Raw genomic sequence first — 19402 nt, 5'->3', positions numbered from 1 at the left:
AGTGTCAAGAAGCCCACGAGACTTCTAGGAAAAAAGAGCTAGAAAAAAAAATGAAGATTTGAGAGATGTGCCCAGCTCCACCAGTCTGAAGAACAAGAAAACTGAATGACGCTCAGGGAGGTTACAGGCAATCCTTGAAAACACCAGAAGCAAAGGAGAACCTTGCCAAGGGCATTTGCAGAAGAGCAATATACAAATCAAAATGAGCCTGCCTGTGCCTGGACTGTTACAAAAGAAATAAAATGTATCTGACAAAGGAAGCTTATGTCAGGTTGTGTGGCTGAAGGTCATAGTTTTTTTTTTTAAGTTTACAAAAGTTCTTTAAAACAATCTCACCACTTGAATGAAATGTATATTCCTACTGCCATGCCCTTCACCATACCCTATGTGCTCTCCTATCTAAATCTCTATGCTGTGCCCAAACTCTTTCAATTTGTTTGTTACTGGCCTGTCTGTATTGAAACACGAGGACATGGACTTAATGCTTTTTTCTAAACAAAATCTTCTCACCTGAAATTTACTGTCTTCTTCTGCTTTTTTTTTTCCTAAGTTTTCACTTTCTAGTGTGGAACATCAAAGCCCTTAATCAACTTTCTTTTCTTTTTTTCTCCATCTCTGGATAAAACTCAACTCTCCAGTAACTCTTATCTTACTACAAAAAGTACCAACTAAACCACAGCAGGCAAAGAGTTCTATCACCAGAATAGTGAGCATTGCTGGTCACAGACCCAAAAACTCAGTTCAACAGTCGGGAGTTTCTAATCAAGAAAACTTTAATAAAGTTCTTTCCAAAGTAACAAATTTCAAAGGAAAAACTTTTCAAATAGTTGAAATGTTTTTTAAAGTTTTATTTCCTTACATAGTTAATTAGGAGTAGTTGTGTAAAAACAGTAGACAAAAAATATGAAGTACTCTAAAACCTTCTGGAGCCATAATGTTTTATTTACTAGGTACCAGTTAAGTGTACTTCCCAAACCACGAAGCTCCAAAGTCAGGGGCAAAGGAGAATATTAAAGTTGTTAGTGTGTATACTAACACTCTAGAGGAAATTCAAGTTTTCAGTTCATGTATCAAGTACACGCAGAGGGCATTTAAGAAGTCTCTACAAGGAATCCTTCCGAACTTACTGTCTTACCTCTACAACCTTGAAGGACTACAAACCGACCGCCCCACCAGGCTGGCAGTTGTAGGCCTGCAGTAACTGGACCAGGTTCAAAACTTGGGCTAACAAACCACAGGGGAAGTGCCTGGGAAAACGACATTATCAGGTGGAAGGGAAAGCGCCAGGGCCAGATTAGCCAGCTGGGTCAGGAATGACTTGAATGCATGGGTGTACGTATGTGTTGGGGGAAGGGGTGATACCAGAAGAGGGGCATAGACTAGCAGAGGCAAATAAGAATAATCCTTAAAACAGCGAAGCATTCTGAGATTGAAACGTGCGTGGAAAAGAGGGGCTCGGGTCGTGTACAGAAGACACACAGGCCGGCATAGTAAGGCAAGAGTTTCAATAAAGTCCTGCAACTAGTGAGCAAGGACGACTGTGGTGACCTGGCACCACCAGCCCAGCACAGTACATGGCTCCTAGCACACAACCAAGAACTTTCTCTGAATGGAGGTTCGAGTCTTGAAACTACGAGCCTCTTCCCAGAGACCCAGACTTCTAACGGGACAGCAGGGCAGGCCGAGAGCGGAGAAAGCAGGTGCAGCTGTCCCAGACACATCTCCGCGTTGGGATCCGAGTTCAAGGACTGCCCTCCGCCCGCCCACGGCACTCACCCGGATGCCCTTCACCACCGTGATGTTCTCGTTCTCGTCCGCCTCGAAGGTGACCCGGCGAGTGCTAGCGGTCCCACCCATGGCTCCAGTTTCTGTCCCCACAGAGTCTGAGCGTGGACCTACGAGCACGTCAGGACCCACGCGCACACTTGCGCGTGAAAGCCCAGGACGCTTCCCTTGCCGGGTAGGAGCAAGGCCACGACCCCAAAGAGCAAGGAGAAGGCGCCGGTCCCAAAAGCCCGCCTCCTCCGGTCACGTGCGAGAAGTAAGGCGCCTCGGGTTAGCTCAAGTAGTAAACTGTCCGCCTCTTAACAGAAGGTGCACTAGGATTGGCTGGACCGGACCCGGATGCTATGGCAACAGGTGGTGCTTAACAGGACTTCCGGAGTCTCCTGAGAATTATGGGAATTGTAGTCTCGATCTAAGCTGTAAAGTGAGCGGAGCATTCTGGGAGTTGTAGTCTTGACAGCCCTGTAGGCCTCTTACTGGTCTTTCAAGGAAGTTTGTTCACCCAACCACTTTGCTTTATAGTTTACTAAAGAATCTTAGGTAAGTTAAGTAGACACAGACTCTCCAAATAACTCAAAGCGAGATATGGAAGATGCACTTCCCTAATATACTCAAATTCACTAAACTTACTGTGCCATTTAGACTAAACTTAAAGGGGCTGGGACTACATTTGCTTATGTTCCTATCTTATGACTTAGGTATTTGTCAGTCTGTGTGACGTGCAACTTTTAAGGTAGAACTTTTCTACGTGCGAAAATACACAGGAAAAAAATTATTTACACGAAGATACAGAACACTGCTTCCCACGTCTGTGCCTCCTATTCGCTTACATAAGTTAGATCACAGGAAGATTAGGTAAAGGAAAGTAATCGATTTATGGAGGACTTAAAGCAGCGTTAGACAAAGTCGAGATGATGTGCTTTGGAAAGTTTGTAGTTTGGTACCTTCAAGAAGTCTAAAAACGTTAGGAGATACAGAGGTAGAGCTAAAGACAGTTTTGGTTTTGTTGTTGTTTGGTTTTGTTTTTTGTTTTGTTTTGGGGTTGTTTGTTTGCTTGATGCTAAACACTGTTGCTAAAAGTACAATATGATCTTAGACTTATGGAACCAGAGAAATACCCTCTAGTTTAGAAATTAGATGGATGGGGCTGCAGATGTAGCCCAGTGGCATGTGCAATGCCCCAGGCTCTAGCCGTGTCGGGGAAGAGAAAAAAAAAATGAGAGGGAAGAAGAAGAGTGGAGGAGACGGGGAGGGAACAAAACTAGCTGAACAAAAATACATTTTTTTCAACTTGTCCTTATCAACATTAAAAGACACAGAGCACAGCACACCACAGCATCCTCCTAGGCCAAAGGGATCCACAGCATTGAAGAAACAGTTTTGAGCTTCGGTCATTTGTCAGTATGTCAGACTCTGTACAGCAGACACTACGTCTCTCCCATTGCTGTATCCCTGCTCAGGAGCAGCGTCCCTTCGTCTCATCAGGTTGTTCTTTTCCTCATACCCACTCTAAGTCACGTGACACTCTCCTGCAGTCTCAAGACTGTCTGCTCCTTTCCTTGTCCTCACCTCACATCACAGTTGAACTCGCTTCTGTGGAGAACCCAAATACACAGGGATTGCCGTTCCTTACATTGGGTCCTTCCCATCCACAAGCACAGCCACCTCCCTTCCTACCCCATATATGTCATGTATTGGAGGATGCTACACACAGCAGTTACTCAATAAACTTACGAAATTAGAGGCTTCCATACAGAGAGTGGAAAGATAAAAGTACCACTTGTTAACAAGGATGAAGGCCAAGCCTGAGACAGCAGTGAATGCCTTCTGTTAGAGCACAAAAAGCATCAGGTGGTCTCTTCGGCAAAGGATCCAGAATGCTTTCAAACCTCTAGTCCATTTCAAGCAACACTAAAGAAATCTTCGTTTAAAAATTTTTATACATCTTATGAGGGTGTTAGGGGATGCCCACAGTGACAATACTGTTCTTCCAGGCCAGTTCCAAGGCCTTTCATCCCTACCATCTCTTCCTGAACTGTTGAGAACCAATGGTCTCCTCTTCTCTCTGGCTATAGCTTCTTCACAGCCATCTAATTCCAAAGGCAGCATTTTAAGGCCAGAAACATAGGAGGGAGAATGCAGAGGTTGGCTCAAATGGAAAAATAAAACTCAAACTCGAACCACTTAGATTCTCTCTCCCTTTCCTCTATTTTTGGCACGGCTTTCTCGAGTTTCAGTGTGAAGTTCACAGCGTACAGGAGGAAAAGCAGAGCAGCTTGGGTAATGAGTCTGAACTGGGAAACATCACGGCAGACTAGAGAGAGGTGACACAGGAACCGTGAGCAAAATAAAAACATCCAGATGGAAAGAAAGAAGTCAAACTGCCTCTGTCACACACGACACGATCTTATAAATAGAAAAAAAAATATCTCGAAGAATCCACGGAGAAAAGTAATTTTTTTTAAGTTCAGCAGGGTTGCAGAACTTAAGTTCAGAAACGTTCCTGTGCATCTCTGTGCACTGCAACTGGCAAACCAGAAATGAAATAAAGGTATCAAGTTCATCAAGAATAGCATCGAAAACAGCTCAGATGCCCACTTATTGATAAATGGATAAACATGACTCAGCATCTCCAGATAATGGAAGAGCGTTGAATAATAAAAAGGCACAAAGTGCTGGGACACGCTACAATACGGAAGAACCGCAATATTATGTCATACCGTGAAACACTATGCCAGGGGCTAGGGAGAAGGCTCAATGCTTGAGCCCTTGATGCTCAGGTGCAGTTCCCAGAATCCCTGTGGCAGATCATAGCTGCTAGTAACTCCAGTTCTGAAGGACAAGACCCCCTCCTCTGAGCTCTGCAAGCACCAGGCATATACTTGGAACCCAGACAGATAGATAGACATAAGAGATACATGATATAAATAAATGTATTTTTAACTCTTCCCAAGAAAAAAACCCCAGACACAGAAAGACTATATGTTATGTGATCCCATTTAAGTGAAGTGTGCAGAATAAGCCAGTCTTTGGAAAGCAAAAGTACGTTGGGTTCAGCGGCCTGGGAGGGTGAGGGGGAAGATGGAGTTTTCATTGGTACAATGTTTCAGGGCAGAGCTGTTGATAGAAACAGGTTAAAATTAGTTCATGGCAACGGCTCTACAGCCCTACCAAACTGACTGTTTTGTGCACTTAAAATAATCTTTTTTGACATGGAAGCTACACGTTAATAAAGAAGGACAGAAAATTTATTTAGCATTCAATAAAGTCAAATGTGAAAGGTTTTTAATAAAAAGGTGGGGTTTGAGGCAGAAATCAGTGGCAGAGCCTTTGGCTAGCATGGGCAAAGCTCTTGTCTCAACATCAAAAAGTGCGTGCTGGGTAAGGAGATGGCTGCAACCATAAGGACCCAAGTTCAAATCCCCAGCACCCACGTAAGAAGCTAGAAGAGAGGTAAATAAAGCACAGTGATTGGGTTCCTAGGGCTTCTTAGTTGGCCTCTTCAGTGAAAGGCTAAGTTGCAGATTCAGTGATGAGACCTTGTCTCAAAATCTAAGATAGAGAAGGTACTAAGGAAGAGAACGTGATATCAAATGCCGGCCTCCATATGTACACATACAGGTTCCCCCCTCACCCCCTCTCTCTTCCTCTCCTGCTGCTGCTGCTGCTGCTGCTGCTGCTACTGCTACAGCTGTGGTTATCTGCACAATATCAAATCAATCAAAATCCCAGCATTGGTGCTGAAGGGCTCATGAAGACCTAGATAAGGAGTTATAGGCAAGTGATTGCTTCTAGGGAAGGGTGAGTCCTTTCTCCTCAGTTGAGTGGCCCCAGGTATGCCGCCTACCATCCACTAGATAGCCTCACAGCTGTGTGCATAATGACAGTGGGTTATACATTTTTTTAAAAAAAAAAGTAATTATTTTTAAAAAGAGGACACGAAATGTGAAGAAATCCTGTGGGAGGATCTGAAGGGTGTGGCTAAAGGTGGAGAGTGGGAAATAAACACGATCAGAATACATTGTATAGATGTAAAAAATTATAAAATAGTTTTTAATAAATGAGGATCTTTGGTTAGTGAAGTAACAGTCTACAGGGAAACCAGCATGAAGTAACTTACAGCTTAGTCCCACAACTCAAGAAACTCGTGCCTCCATAAGTTTCCGAACTCTGAGAAAGTTTTCAGCCGCAGTCTTTAAAATGGCTGGTCTTAATGAGGCTCCTGCTTGCCCTCCAGCTCCCCTCTACCTGCTCCTGGCATAACAATAGGCTTACCAAAGACTCTTCCTCATGGCATGAACCTACCAAACATCAGCAGAGCATCCCAGAACCCCCCCCCAAGTCTCCGCCCCAGAAACTGGAGTCCTAAGGAAGAGTGGCAGAGAACAACACTGTCCTTTGTAGCATAGGTGGGATTCAGGTAGCCTAGTTCTTCACAAACCTTAGCCACTGTGATAGCTAAGCTTGGCAGTCAACTTGATTGGATCTGAAATCAAGTAAGAGACACGTTCTGGGTGGGTCAGTGAGAATATTTCTGGGGGAAATAAGGGTGAGAGCACTCCTCTCGTGTGTGTGGGGGGGGGCATCTCCCAGCAGATGCCCAGATATAGGGAGGTCAGAGGGAACAGCTAGTGATTTCTCCCTGATCATCTTTCCTCCTTGCTGTCTCGGGCTTCCATTCTGTTGCTGGCACTGCTGTGGCCATATTTGCTGACACTTGAGCCCAGCTTCTTCCCTCCAGTGTGGACTGAAGACCAGTAACAGTGTCAGGGTAGGATGGCTGAGACTTTCAGCCTCCTGACTGAGCAGCTACATAGTTCTTTGTTTCACCTGTACACAGACAGTTGTAGTTGGACTACCCAGACCACACTGTGTAAGCCAATATATTAAACGGCCTTTTCTGTAGGTTTGTCAAAGGTTATGTTCCTCTAGAGAAGCATTTATCAACCCGTGGGTCACGACCCCCTTTGGTGTTCCATATCAGATATCCTGCATATCATATATTTACGTTGCAATTCATAACAGCAGCAAAATTACAGTTATAAAGTAGCAATAACAATAATTTTATAGTGGTGGGTCATCACCACGTGAACTGTATTAAAGGGTCGCAGCATTAGGATGATTGAGAACCACTGTTCTAGAGAATCCTAACTAATACAGCCACTAAAAAGGTATTGCCCTCCAACTCCTCGTTCTGTGTCATTTCTTACTTTTCTACCACATCAAACCCTGGGAGAAAGAGAGAGGAGGAAGGGAGGCTCAGAGAGGAGGGGGAAGAAGAGAGGAGGCAAAGTAGATAGGAAGGAGGAGAGGAGAGAAAGCAAAGGAGGAAGGAAGGATGGAGGGAAGGAGGAAGGAGGGAGGGAGGGAGGGAGGAGAGAAGGAGGGAGGGAAGGAGGAAGGAGGCACAGGGGAAGAGAAGGAGGAGGGAGGGAAGAGAAATGGTGGGAGGGAGAAAAGTAGGAGAAGGAAAAAAATGGTAGGGGAAAGGGAATCAGGGAGAAATGAAGGATGGAGAGAGAGCGGGAAAGAAATGGTTTCCAGTCATCTTTCCCACTGGGGGGTTGGGAGGTGGGGGTGGAAAATAGCCACCTAGACTTTTAAACTATTCCTCTGGGATGCAAGACCTTTCTGGTGGGAAGAAAGCATGTAGTATACACTGATTTTCCATCCCCAACTTTCAAGCATAAATTGCTAAAAGCAAAATCTTCTCTTCAGCTGCTCCCTTACAAGTCCCTTGGCTGTCCCTAATCACTGGGCCACTCGGAGGCAGAGGTGAAACAACAATGCCTGAGGAGGCAGACGGCCCAGGTCCTGGTCCTTGGCCAGCAGAGCTAATGAGTGTGTTCTTCATCACATGACGAGGGCCCTCTCACAGCTCTTCAGGAGCACTGCCGCTACACAGCAGAGCACTTGGAAATGATGGCCCGGCCCGAAATCGAATGTAGATATACCAGTCTTTCTTCCTGAGCTACAAATTGAAGTGGTTGCCCTGACATTAGTCGTGTACTTAGAGAGACAATTAAACACAGTCCTTGAAACCAGGATAATGCTGAAAAATCTAGGCCATATAGTTGCCATAGTTATAGCTAGCCAATTAAAATCACCGGAAAGAGCTACTGCGGGCGGACTCAATCGAGATGAGCATGTTCTGAAAGTATGGACTAGGACATGGTTTGACAGGCTGTCACAGAGCCCCAGCTTTCAAACTCCTCCCATCTATTATACAGGAAGCCATATGAAAACAGAGAAATGCTAAACAGTCATTCTCCCTGCATGTGAGCATTTGTGTGTGTGTGTGTATGTGAATGCACATGTGCTCCCGTGACATATTTGGAATATAAGAACTTTAAGTAGTACTTTTAAGGAGATTACAAACTCAAAATAGCATAAAACAAGTCGCAATAAGTAAGCAGCATTAATGAGCGTGGGATAAAGACTCGGCTTTTGGCATAAAACGTACCAGTAACAGCACGAACCACCATCTTCACTGAGCTACCCATGTAATGAGTAAAATCATGAGAGCGCGGCCCCTCACTTCTCAAGAACCTCTCTGCCCATCTCCAGTTTCCAGCAGACAGAACCCTCACTGTTAATGTCTGGCTCATAGTAAATATATATATTTATTTACCTTCCCGTAGGGTGAGCCCTGATGACCATTCTACTTAACAGATACCAATTAACACTACATAGCTAAAATAAATTCTGCACATGGGCCATACTCTTGACAATGCTCCACAATTTCCTGGTATGCCTGGCATAAAGTTTATTCTAGAGCAAAGCCTCACGCCATTTATAGCCGGTTTCTAAGCAGACACTCTCTGTCACTGCCTGGAAACTCCTCTACTTGGCCTTCTTCATTTTTATAGTTTTTCTCTGACATCTCATTTCTTTTCTCTTCTCTGTATGCTCATCAAATTATAGTGGCCGGAATATTGAATGTTGGGGTAAGGATGTGAAGGGGGGGTGATGGGGAGAAGTGAGCACAGACAAGGAGAAACAAACCCTGCCTAGCTCCCATCTCTTTCAAATTCGAGCCCTGCCAAGGTCCCAAGGCCCTCTGATTTCCTTTGCACAGGATTAGAGTGATCATCTCTGACGAGCGGAGCATAAGTCAGAAGAGACTCATCTTTCATCCCTATCCCTTAAACAAGCACAAACATTCCATCTGTCATCTCTCCTGAATGGCTCCTCTGGCCTTGATGAATTTTCAAGCCATTTTTACTTGAGAGCACAGGGACCTTCTCCTAACCCTTTAACAATATCTACCTGTCATGGAACTTGAGAGATTTCTGAAATGCAGCCTGTTAGCCTCTTTGCTTCCAAATAACAAATGCTTGAAATGCATCAAGGTTATAGGAGCGCTTCCGCTGAGAGGTTGGACAGGCAGAGAAATGCATGTTTACTGATGCTAATCCTGTAGAAAGAGCAGCCGTGCACACTAAGACGCTGGTACCCAGCCCAGGATGTTGGTTTCAATTCTGTCCCACCTCAGGACCATCCATGGTGAGCACGTTACTGATCTCCCAATGCCAGTAAAACTCAGGTTTGCTTCCATATTCCAAAGCAAACTCTTTACCCCAACCCTTACCCCAACCCTTTACACTCTAGTTGCTATAATTTGACAAGCAAATGGAGCGAAGAAAAGAATCTTAACCCTTAGCCCAGAATAGGAGATTGGACAGTGTATTCTCATGGGATTTGAAGTGGAAATAACCTTTATGACCATCTGATCACCTTTTCCAATTTTTTCATTTTTAAAAATTTTACTTTTAATCATATATACATAAGGGGTGCACATGAATTCAAGTGCCCACAGAGGCCAGAAGAAGGAGTTGGATCCCCTCTAATGCTGGAATTTCAGGCAGTTGTAAGCAGCCTAGCATGGACAGCTGGGAACTGAATTTGGTTCTTTGAGAGCAGTATATACACTCATAACTGCTGAATGATATCTCCCCAGTCCCCAGCCTTCATTTTATTTTGCAAATGATAGACCTCACACCCAGAGAAAATCACTGAGTTGCTCAGTGAGTCTGTGATGCCCAGTGACATTGGAACCATTCAGTCTACTACTTTGCCACCACCTACAATTCCTCTGTGATGGAAACTGCCCTCAGGAGCCTCACCTGCCAGGATTCTGAGACCTGACAAAGGGCACTGCAGCAGCCATTGGAACCAAGGCAGATGGGATTATTAAATGTAGATAGAAGTGGAACTTTCTGGATATGTCACATGAAGCAGACTCATGTGATGTTTTGATGAAGCAAGACCCATGGGAAGACACGAGATGTTTGGAGAATGTGTACATGAACAGAACTCAGTGGACAGTGATCGGGCACTTGCATAGGCTAGCCTTGCAATACTTCTTTGTTCTGTGTCTTCCCTTATCTTCACATTGTTGAGACAGGCACAGAAGAGAACTTCTGCTGGCATCACGGCTGGCTCTGGTCACTCCTGCTGACTTGTGCTGATTTGGCAGAGGCCTAGCTGTTTCTGCTGGATCATGCCACTGCCACTGATTTGTGTTTGATATTCTGACACTACTGAGCTGGTCTGCTAGTATCCTGACAAGTGGAGATTGAAATTGCCCCAAAGTACTACCTCTAAACAGATCCACATCCCCTTGTCCTCTTTACCGTCTTTTCTCCCCTACCCTAGGATGGTGGGCTAGAAGGGGGAGGTAAAGCATTTGAGAATCCTTATTAAAAGTAGGTTTTTAAAAATCTAAGCATATCAGAGATGGCAATGGTATATAGTTTTGAGGTGCTGATATAGACCTTAGCAATAGGGGTAACAGGTCCAAAATAAAGGCAGGTTCCTTCCCTGTGGGGATTCCAGAGGTTTCACACGATTCATCAACTGATCATGCAGTCCAATTTCAGGGAATATATATAACAGACACAAGAACTCAAGTTTGCCAAAAACATGTAGAGTGATGGTTCCAAACCTTCATAATGCTCTTTAATACAGTTCTTCATGTTGTAGTGACCCCCAGCCACAAAATTATTTTCATGACTAATTCACAACTGTAATTTTGCTACTGTTATGAATTATAATATAAATATCTGGTATGCAGGATGGTCTTAGGTAACCCCTGTAAAAGAGTCATTAGACTCCCCCAAAAGGGGTTCAATAACCACAGGTTGAGAAACACTGACATAGAGGACAATCCATCATAGATCTTCATTCACTCAAACTGCAAGGCAGGAAACAAGGCAAGGGCTCACTGATTTAAGAGTGTCACAATGGTGTTATATTTGTATAAGGAAAGGCTTTACCACGGTGAAAACAAAACACATAACTACTATTAAATTTAACATAGCTGAATATCATAGGAATGCTGCTGAGCTAATGAAGGAAAATACAAATAAAAATATGCTGCATAAGGCCGTGCACTTCCTGTTAAGAACAGAGCAAAGCCTACAGGTTGAGCCCATGGGCCCAAAGCTGTGGAATTAATCACAACCACATGGGGAGGGGAAAAGAACACTGAAAACATATCTTATTAGAGCAGTGAGCTGGCTCAGCTCATAAAAGTACTTGTATCAGGACTGACAACCTGAGTTTGATTCACCAATCCACATACATGGTGATAAAAGAAACTGATTCACTCAAGTTGTCCTCTGACCTCTATATATGTATTGTACAAGTACAAGTGCATGCACATGCGCGCGCACACACACACACACACACACACACACACACACACACACAACTGACAGTAAAAGACATCAGAAAATATTTACCTTTGTAAGTGTAACTCACCTAAGAGGAGCACCAGAAAAACATCTGCTATGTTACAGAGGTTCTAGTCAATAGCTATGTGTCTCCTGTGTCATGTACCTATCTGTAAAATTTTATTAAGCTCTATATTTAAGATTCATTCACTTGTTCATGAGTAATGTAAGCAAGACTCCAATTAATGTTTTGTTTCTTTGTTTGTTTTTGTTTTTTTTTTTTAATTTGGAGGTAGAGGGAAAGCAAGACAAAGAGATCTGTTTGAGAGAACATGTCTTAGGGGTTGATTGAATCTTTTACTACAAAATTGAGGTTTGTGGTTCTTTATAATTAACAAGAACATTCTAGGTCTATTATAGTCATTCACCTGTGAAAAGATAGAATCAGAAGATGGAAAAGAGGATCCATGGGATAGACATGTCCTAAATCATCTGAAATTGGAGGAAATGTCACAGAGAAACTTGAAAAAGAGGCATGCTGGAGTCAGTCAGCACCCACACCCAGTGATACTTGTTGATTTAGATGATTCGGATACAGCATCCTGACGATTTGAAATCAAAGAGCATGGGAACAGCTCAGTCACATGAAAAGCAAACATTATAAAATTGAACTTGCATTTTCTCTTCGGCCTAGTTAATTAACAGTTGGTAATCTACCACCATGTGGTGGTGCCAGGATCACATAGGTATCCAAGCATAAATAGAGTTGACCTTTATGTTTTCAAGTTTATGGATCCAAAGAAGCAGTTATCAAAAGTATGTTGGAGAGGGTAAAGAGAAGACCAAATGTTTAATAGTGTTTATGGCTCTTCTAAGGGACCCAAGCTTAGCTTTTAGTACCAGAATGAGCAGGTCACAACAGTCTGTAACTCCATCTCAAGGGATCCACAGTCCTCTGCTGGCTTCTCTGAGCACCTGCACTCTCATACATGGGTGTGCACCTCACCATCCCACCCCCTACACACACACACACACACACACACACACACACACACACACACACACACACACTGCTAAGTGCATGGCTGCTGCAGCAGGGACAGAATGACTTAGTTCCCATCCCTGGAGCAGAGCCAGCAAGGCATGGGTCACCTCTGATGGTTGCTAGGTGTAAGGCTTGTTTGTATAGTAATGTATGTAATTTACTTTTGTTTCTCCTTCGGAAAATATTCTCCCTGCCAAGGTTAATGACTCCATGATAATTAGAAACCGAATGTGTGTAGGAAGCAAGGGTGTGTCTAATATCCTCAACAAAATGGAAAATGCTATGACCTTCAAGATAGCCTTTAAGGCTGTGGGGAAAAAAACTCTGAAAACATGAGGTCAAAATATGTCATTTTTCAAATATGCAAAATATGAGAATGAAATATGAATTGTATAAGGGGCTTCACAGACCTAAAAAACAAAGACAGATGAATTAACAAGCCAGTTTGTCAAAAAGATACATAGGCAGGTAGATTCCTGAGTTCAAGTTCAGCCAGGTACAGAGAGAATTTAGGACCACAAATAATGGGAATGATGAACTTGGAATGGGATCCCACCCATCTAGCTTATTGTTTGTGCTTACAATGGCAGACAGATCTCTGAATTAATTTGCTATGTTAAAAAAAATGTACTTGTAGTCTCTTTCTAGAAATCAAGAAGCTAAGGTCCTAAAATGCTGATTTATAGAATAATCAAAAGGGAACTTGGGTAAACAATTGAATTGATATGTAAATAAAAGATTGGGCTTTGATATGTAAGAGCCGAGCTCTACACAGCTGTCTGGAGAGCCAGCTCAAAGTAGACACAGAGCTGTCAGCTTCTACCCATGATTCATTTCAAGTAGTTGTTTCTACTGCTCCCAAACACACCTTCCTCAGATCCCCTCTTCAAACCAAGACTGGTCCTTGGCAATATACTTTTAAAATTTTATACATACATATTTTAATGAGATTGTCCCATCCTCAACTCAAACCAAGGGTGGGAGTAAGGCTCAAGACATAAACCTATCAGCATGCCTCTCCTGGTTCTCCTAGGAGTGCAGTATGCCTTTCTGGGGAAGCTTCTGGAATCGATACCCATTGCACAGGTAGGAATATATATCCTCAGACATTCTTTTTTGATCGCCTAAGAACCCTGCATGAAAGAAGAGCTAAAAAGAAAGAATACAGCAGTGAACTGGAGACTGAGACAGCTTGGCTCTAGGCCTGTATCTTCTCTGCTGCAAGTTGCCACACAAAACAAAGTATGATAAACCACTTTACCTTCTGCTTGCCAAGTTACTGATATTTACCATAGGGTAGTCATTCATCACACAAGGCCAGGGTCCCTTGATTTACCTGGTCCTGCCCTGGCCAGGGTAGGAGGTGGGAACTGAATGTCAGAGGATAAGGGAGGGGGTACTTTAGGACCCTGAAAATAGACAGGAACTATATAGAATGAGTTGGAATCAGAGAAACTATTTGTCAGTGTTACTTCCTGACATCTGGTAAATGGCAGAACATATCATTTTTTTCTCAAGACATGGCTGTGAGGAAGAGGTTTCTCAAAGAGAAATGGATTCTGAATGTGAAGGCTGCTAAAAAGAAAAAACAAAAAAAGATAACCTTGGTTCAGCTCCCTTTCCCTACTATTATTCATTGAAACTTTCAAGTGAGGGAATACTTTACTTCAGGAATGTTAAGTGTTTTAGTTAAAGCACTTAACTGAATAGATAACATCTAACGTTTACTAAAAAGTGAGGCACTGACTTTTTGTTTCCCTGGCCAGGTTTTTTTCCTTCTTGATTTCAAATACACCACTGTATTTCCAATATCATATTTTATTTTGTTTGTATATGTTTCAGTTATTTATATTACCTACATCAATTCTATTTTTAACTCCTTAATTTGGAGTTATTTGTAAACTGTTACCCTATTTTCCTTAGTCTTTCGTAAGTAGCTTCTGTTTATTAAAATAACATGTGTTTGTCACAGTAAATGTAGATAAATAAAACATGAACAATAAGAACTATATATAATACTGACTATCCTTATTTATCTATTGCTAATATACTTGAAATATAAAAATACATTCTTTTTTATCTTCAAATATCTTGCTCTCTGTAAACCTCATTTCTGTGTCATTAAATATATTGTTTTACAATAGTTTTTAACTATGTAATTACATGATATCCTTTTGTATAATATTTTCATTCGTCTATCAAATGTCCTACTTACTGGATTTTAGAAATGTAAACCCTAATCTGTAAAAACAGGTTATTAATAATGGTCCGATTAAACTTTTTTATTTAATACATGTATTCACTTACTTGAGAGGTGTGGCACATATGTCACAGTGTTCTTGTGAGGTTAGGGCACAACTTGTGGGAGTCTATTCCTTCCTTCCACCCATTAAGTTCTGGGGATAGAATGCAGGTCTTCAGGCTTGGCAGCTGGAGCCCTTACCTACTGAGCCACCACACTGGCTTGATGAAATTTCTGCATACACCTCACTGTGCATATCCGTAGCTATCTCTTAGTCTCCAGCAATGAAATTTTAGGGGAAAAGACTATATTCGGTGAAGACTCTTGGGCGTTGCCTATTTCCTGAAACAATCTACATTCCACATGTGGGACATGAGGTGATTGCAGCTTGATACTATCATTTTCTAAGTGTTACGGCTTGATAAGTAAAAATCAATAGTTCATCAATTTGCGTTCATCTCATTGTTAATGAGACTGAACATTTTTTCCACATACATTTTTACTTGGACTTCTTCATATGTAAATTCATGCTCTTCCTCGTTGCTAAAATACACTTTAATTATCGCTTTTAAACTCAGTATTATTTAACCTCTACTTTTTAACTGATTAATCTTCAAAATGTATACTTAATGTAATTGATTTTATAATCGATTGTAATTTGGTTTATTTTTATGGCTTTTTCTTTCAAACTATTTTATATCTACTTTAACTGGCAATTCTTCAAATTTGTTCTTAATTGTTGTAGCTGTTATCTAATTTAAGTCTTTCTAAATACTTGCTTCAATCATTTTATTACCTTATATAATCCATCTTTTCCCCTCCTTGTATTTGTTGATAATCCCTCCTTTAATGAATACGAAATCAGAGAAAGACAAAGTAGGGAGGGAAATATGGCAAGGATGGGTGAGACTTTGACCCTGAAGGAATTTGAAATACCTTTTTTCTCCTGAGGTTAAATTTCTACCAGATGTCTTTCCCCTCAAGGCAGGGGAGCCAGCCCTTCCTTGGGGGTAACGGACTGCCTATGTATACAAAGAAAGCTGTAACTTGGCCATTACACCCACCCTGTTCACTGACAGCCCTGAGATGACAAGGATTCCCTGACACACAGAGCTATGCATTTGGAGCAAGCTGATTCTTCTCAACAATGACCTGTGAGAAAGCAGGGCAAGGTAGGCAGAAGTGACATCTATAGAATGCCCTGAGTAAATTGCCCACCTCCCTGGAGTGACAAGAAAGTAGAGGGTCACATTCAGTGACTACCTCCCCCCTTCTCTCCCTCAACCCCATACACTATGAGCTTCTTGGAGTCAGGGACTGTGTCTCATTCAACTTTATACTCAGCCCGTACTGGGTCCCTACCCTTGGTCAATGAAGTACAAAAATTTATCCCAGGCATGGGATTACATTACATTACACACATCTGTAATGGCAGAGTGTAGGAGGTATCTTCAGGAGGATCAGAAGTTCATGAACTGTAGAGTAAGTTCAAGGCTAATCTGGGCTACATGGGAACCTGTCTAAAAAAATAACAACAAAAGAAAAGCTAATATGACTGAAGTATGCTCTTTGTTATGAAGAACCAGTAGAATGATGGAGTCAGACATCAATTTATAATCTCAGTTTTGTGATCAGTAAAGTGGAGCCTAAACTGAGACCTTGGTCATTGGTTTAAATCGTAGATCTCCTCATCTTTAGATAAGACCTAGCCAGTCTACTTTGAAAGTATAAGCTAAGGATAGCCTGTTGACATTACAAAGTTGTCAGAAGAGTATTTGGGGGCCGTTAAAAGAAGTGAGGAAGTTCAATAGGACATGAAATGGTGAGTCCCTTCACTTCTCAGCTTACCCACAGGCCTGGGCACTCCGCAGCAAGCTCTGCCCACCTCTCCATTACCATAGCCAGGCTGATGACACTGCTCAGTGGAAGCAGAGGCCATGGGTTACAGTGACTTCAATTCACTCTCTTTTAGTAGGCGCTGGTGGCATCACTGGAATACAGAGGTAGCAGACAGAGAGACACGGGTGATAGATGTAGAAATAAATGTACAGATAGAGATAGAGATGAGGCACAGATCTGCACATACATAAGACACACGTGCATCGTTATGTGTCTGCTCCCATGGATAGATACAAATGTTTATCTCCAGGAATTGGCTTGTGTAACTGTGGGAGATGGCAAATCAGAAACCAAAGCTTTGACCTCTGCCACGGGAGCTGCTGGTGAGTTTTGGTTCCGGACTAAGGATCGAACACAGGGCCTCAAGCTAGGTAAATGCTCTACCGCCAAGCCAAATTCCAGGCCTTTTTCCTACTTTCAGTATTTGAGACAGCATCTCACTAAGTTACCCAAGCTGACCTTGAGCTCACTCTGCAGACTAGCCTTACCTTGACCATGACTGGGATTATAGACCTGCACCAGCAAGACACACAGATGTTGACTTCTTAAAGCAAAAGTCTTTGCTTCCTAAGAGGTCCTTGGCTATTCCCTTAAGGCCTGTCAGTGGCGTGCCTTCCACTGTGGGATTTCATTTCTTTTCCTTAAAGGGGACTCCCTATAAACATGAGTCACATCTATATGATGCCTCCAGCATACTACCTTGGTGAACGTTTGAGTAACTAGAGATAGTGTCACCCGGTGAAGTTGGTCACCAGGCCTGACTAGCTGGCACCTGCTTCATACGATTGGGACTGGAATATTCTTATGAGTGAGACAGCAGTTTGGGGACCAGACTACACGACACAGAGCATCAGAGCTTGTTCATGTTGAATAACATAAGGTCCTCCCCCAACACACATGAGGACCAGGACCACTCCAAGGATTAAGGAGGTGCTGAACAACCATTATTTTACTGTGACAGCTGTGGGGGTGGGGGAGGGAAAGCAATTGGGCGGTGGACACTCGGATTCCTCCTGTTGAGGATTAGAGGAACACAGCTTTTCTTGGTAAGCGCGATGTGTACATCCAGAAATGGAGAGCTGGTCCAAAGAGAGGCTGGTGAATAGAAAGACAGAGGTTTGGAGCCTGGCGTGTGTTTTCATGCATAGAAACTTAGCCCATACGTATACAAGGTCCAGATTTTCTATTTTTAAATGAAACACCTCCCAAGGGGGAGAGGGAAGTTGCAAGGACACCAAGGCAAGCTTATTTCAGCAATGGAGGGGGATAAAAACGAGAAAGAAACTGGGCTAAAGGTTTCATGCACTGCTCGGTCATCCAAGGTAAATCTGCTAACAAACAACATTGGCTCCCAATGCAGGCTGCTCAAAGATTTATGCTCTCGCTGCCCTCTGTATTGGAGCAGCCTGACAGGAGGAGGGAAGAATCTGCCGCCGGGACCACGACTTCCACCTTATGAGATTCCTAGGGAGCTGTATCTTCCCACTCAAGCCCTGCACCATCCATCACCGACTGACCGTGGCAGCCTCTCCTGCTTCCAGACGATAGAAGGTTTCCTGGTTGAGAAGCTGTACGCCACACACACCCCTTCCCAAGTTCCATGCTGAAACAAAACCAGAGCATGGCAAATAGAAGCCTTACCGGCTCACAAATCACTTTTAATGATCCCTGAAGGAAACCATAGTAAACTTTAGGCAGCGAGCTGGAAGCAGGGACGGGGAGCCACAAAAACACAAGGTGCAGAAAGGAACAGGCACAAGCTCATTTCACTCCATGGCAGCTCCTGTTTCCTCCACCATGGATCACCGCGCTGCCTGCTTCTGGCCTGGGAGGCATGCCTTAGCTGCACACGTTAGAAATTTACAGTTAATCTCAGGTGGTGATGACCCTTACCACTCTCACCACTGGTGCTGTCTCCTTGATATCACTTAGTGTGCTCACAAAGATGGATCTGCCGCCAGTAAAATGCCCAGCTAGTATTGCCTCTCCCCCAGGAAATGAGTGAGACCTCGGATGACTCTGCTTTTAGGGAAAGGAGCTTATCTCTAGTGGAGCCAAGAGAGCCACCATGGCTGCACCCTACAGTGTCAGAGTAGAATGAATACTGTATTAAAGCCAGGAAGTCACAGAGCAACTTTGTTGTAGAGGTTTCTTTCTCTCTTTCCTTCATTCTTTCTTTCTTTCTTTCTTTCTTTCTTTCTTTCTTTCTTTCTTTCTTTCTTTCTTTCTTTTTTTTCTTTTTTTCGGAGCTGGGGACCGAACCCAGGGCCTTGAGCTTGCTAAGCAAGCACTCTACCACTGAGCTAAATCCCCAACCCCATTACAGAGGTTTCTTAGTACCTGGGATGATCATTCTCCCAGACAGGGCACCCAGTGGCCTGGAAAAAACATCGCACTCCTCACTCGGAATTGAAAACAGGAAATACCAGCGCATTGCTCAAGTCAATAGTTTCATAAGAAGCCCTGGCTTGACCCATACAGTGTAGATACCAAAACATGTCTGGAACAATAGATTTCTTGAGTTGGTTAATTTTGAAGAGACAGTGACCTATGAAGTAATACAGTGGGGATTTTGGTTTGGGGCTGGGCATACTTTCTTATTGAATATATACATAGCACAATTATAATTCCATAGCTTCAAACAATGTAGCACCCACCCAACTCCTAATCAGCCATTCGGGTGAGCATATCCATGATGGCTCTTCTTGGATCCACTCAGCACACCAAGGATTCTCTCAAGGACAGAGAGGCGGC

General features: G+C 43.0%; 1 protein-coding gene across 2 annotated transcripts in view; it reads right to left on the bottom strand.

Annotated features, from left to right (window-relative positions):
• Positions 1 to 2031, bottom strand: part of Chchd3 (coiled-coil-helix-coiled-coil-helix domain containing 3) — a 251796-nt gene extending 249765 nt beyond the window's left edge. For both annotated transcript variants that reach the window (XM_032906793.1, XM_032906795.1), the window contains exon 1: positions 1777 to 2031. In XM_032906793.1, coding sequence (XP_032762684.1) covers positions 1777 to 1857 — 81 coding nt within the window. In that variant the 5' untranslated portion in view covers positions 1858 to 2031. The remainder of the gene's footprint in view (positions 1 to 1776) is intronic.
• Between the last annotated feature and the right edge of the window lie 17371 nt (positions 2032 to 19402).

Source organism: Rattus rattus, chromosome 6, assembly GCF_011064425.1.
Source record: "Rattus rattus isolate New Zealand chromosome 6, Rrattus_CSIRO_v1, whole genome shotgun sequence".
Lineage (NCBI taxonomy): Eukaryota > Metazoa > Chordata > Mammalia > Rodentia > Muridae > Rattus > Rattus rattus.
Note: the sequence above shows the minus strand (reverse complement) of the source record. Positions and strands in the feature narration are given on the sequence as shown.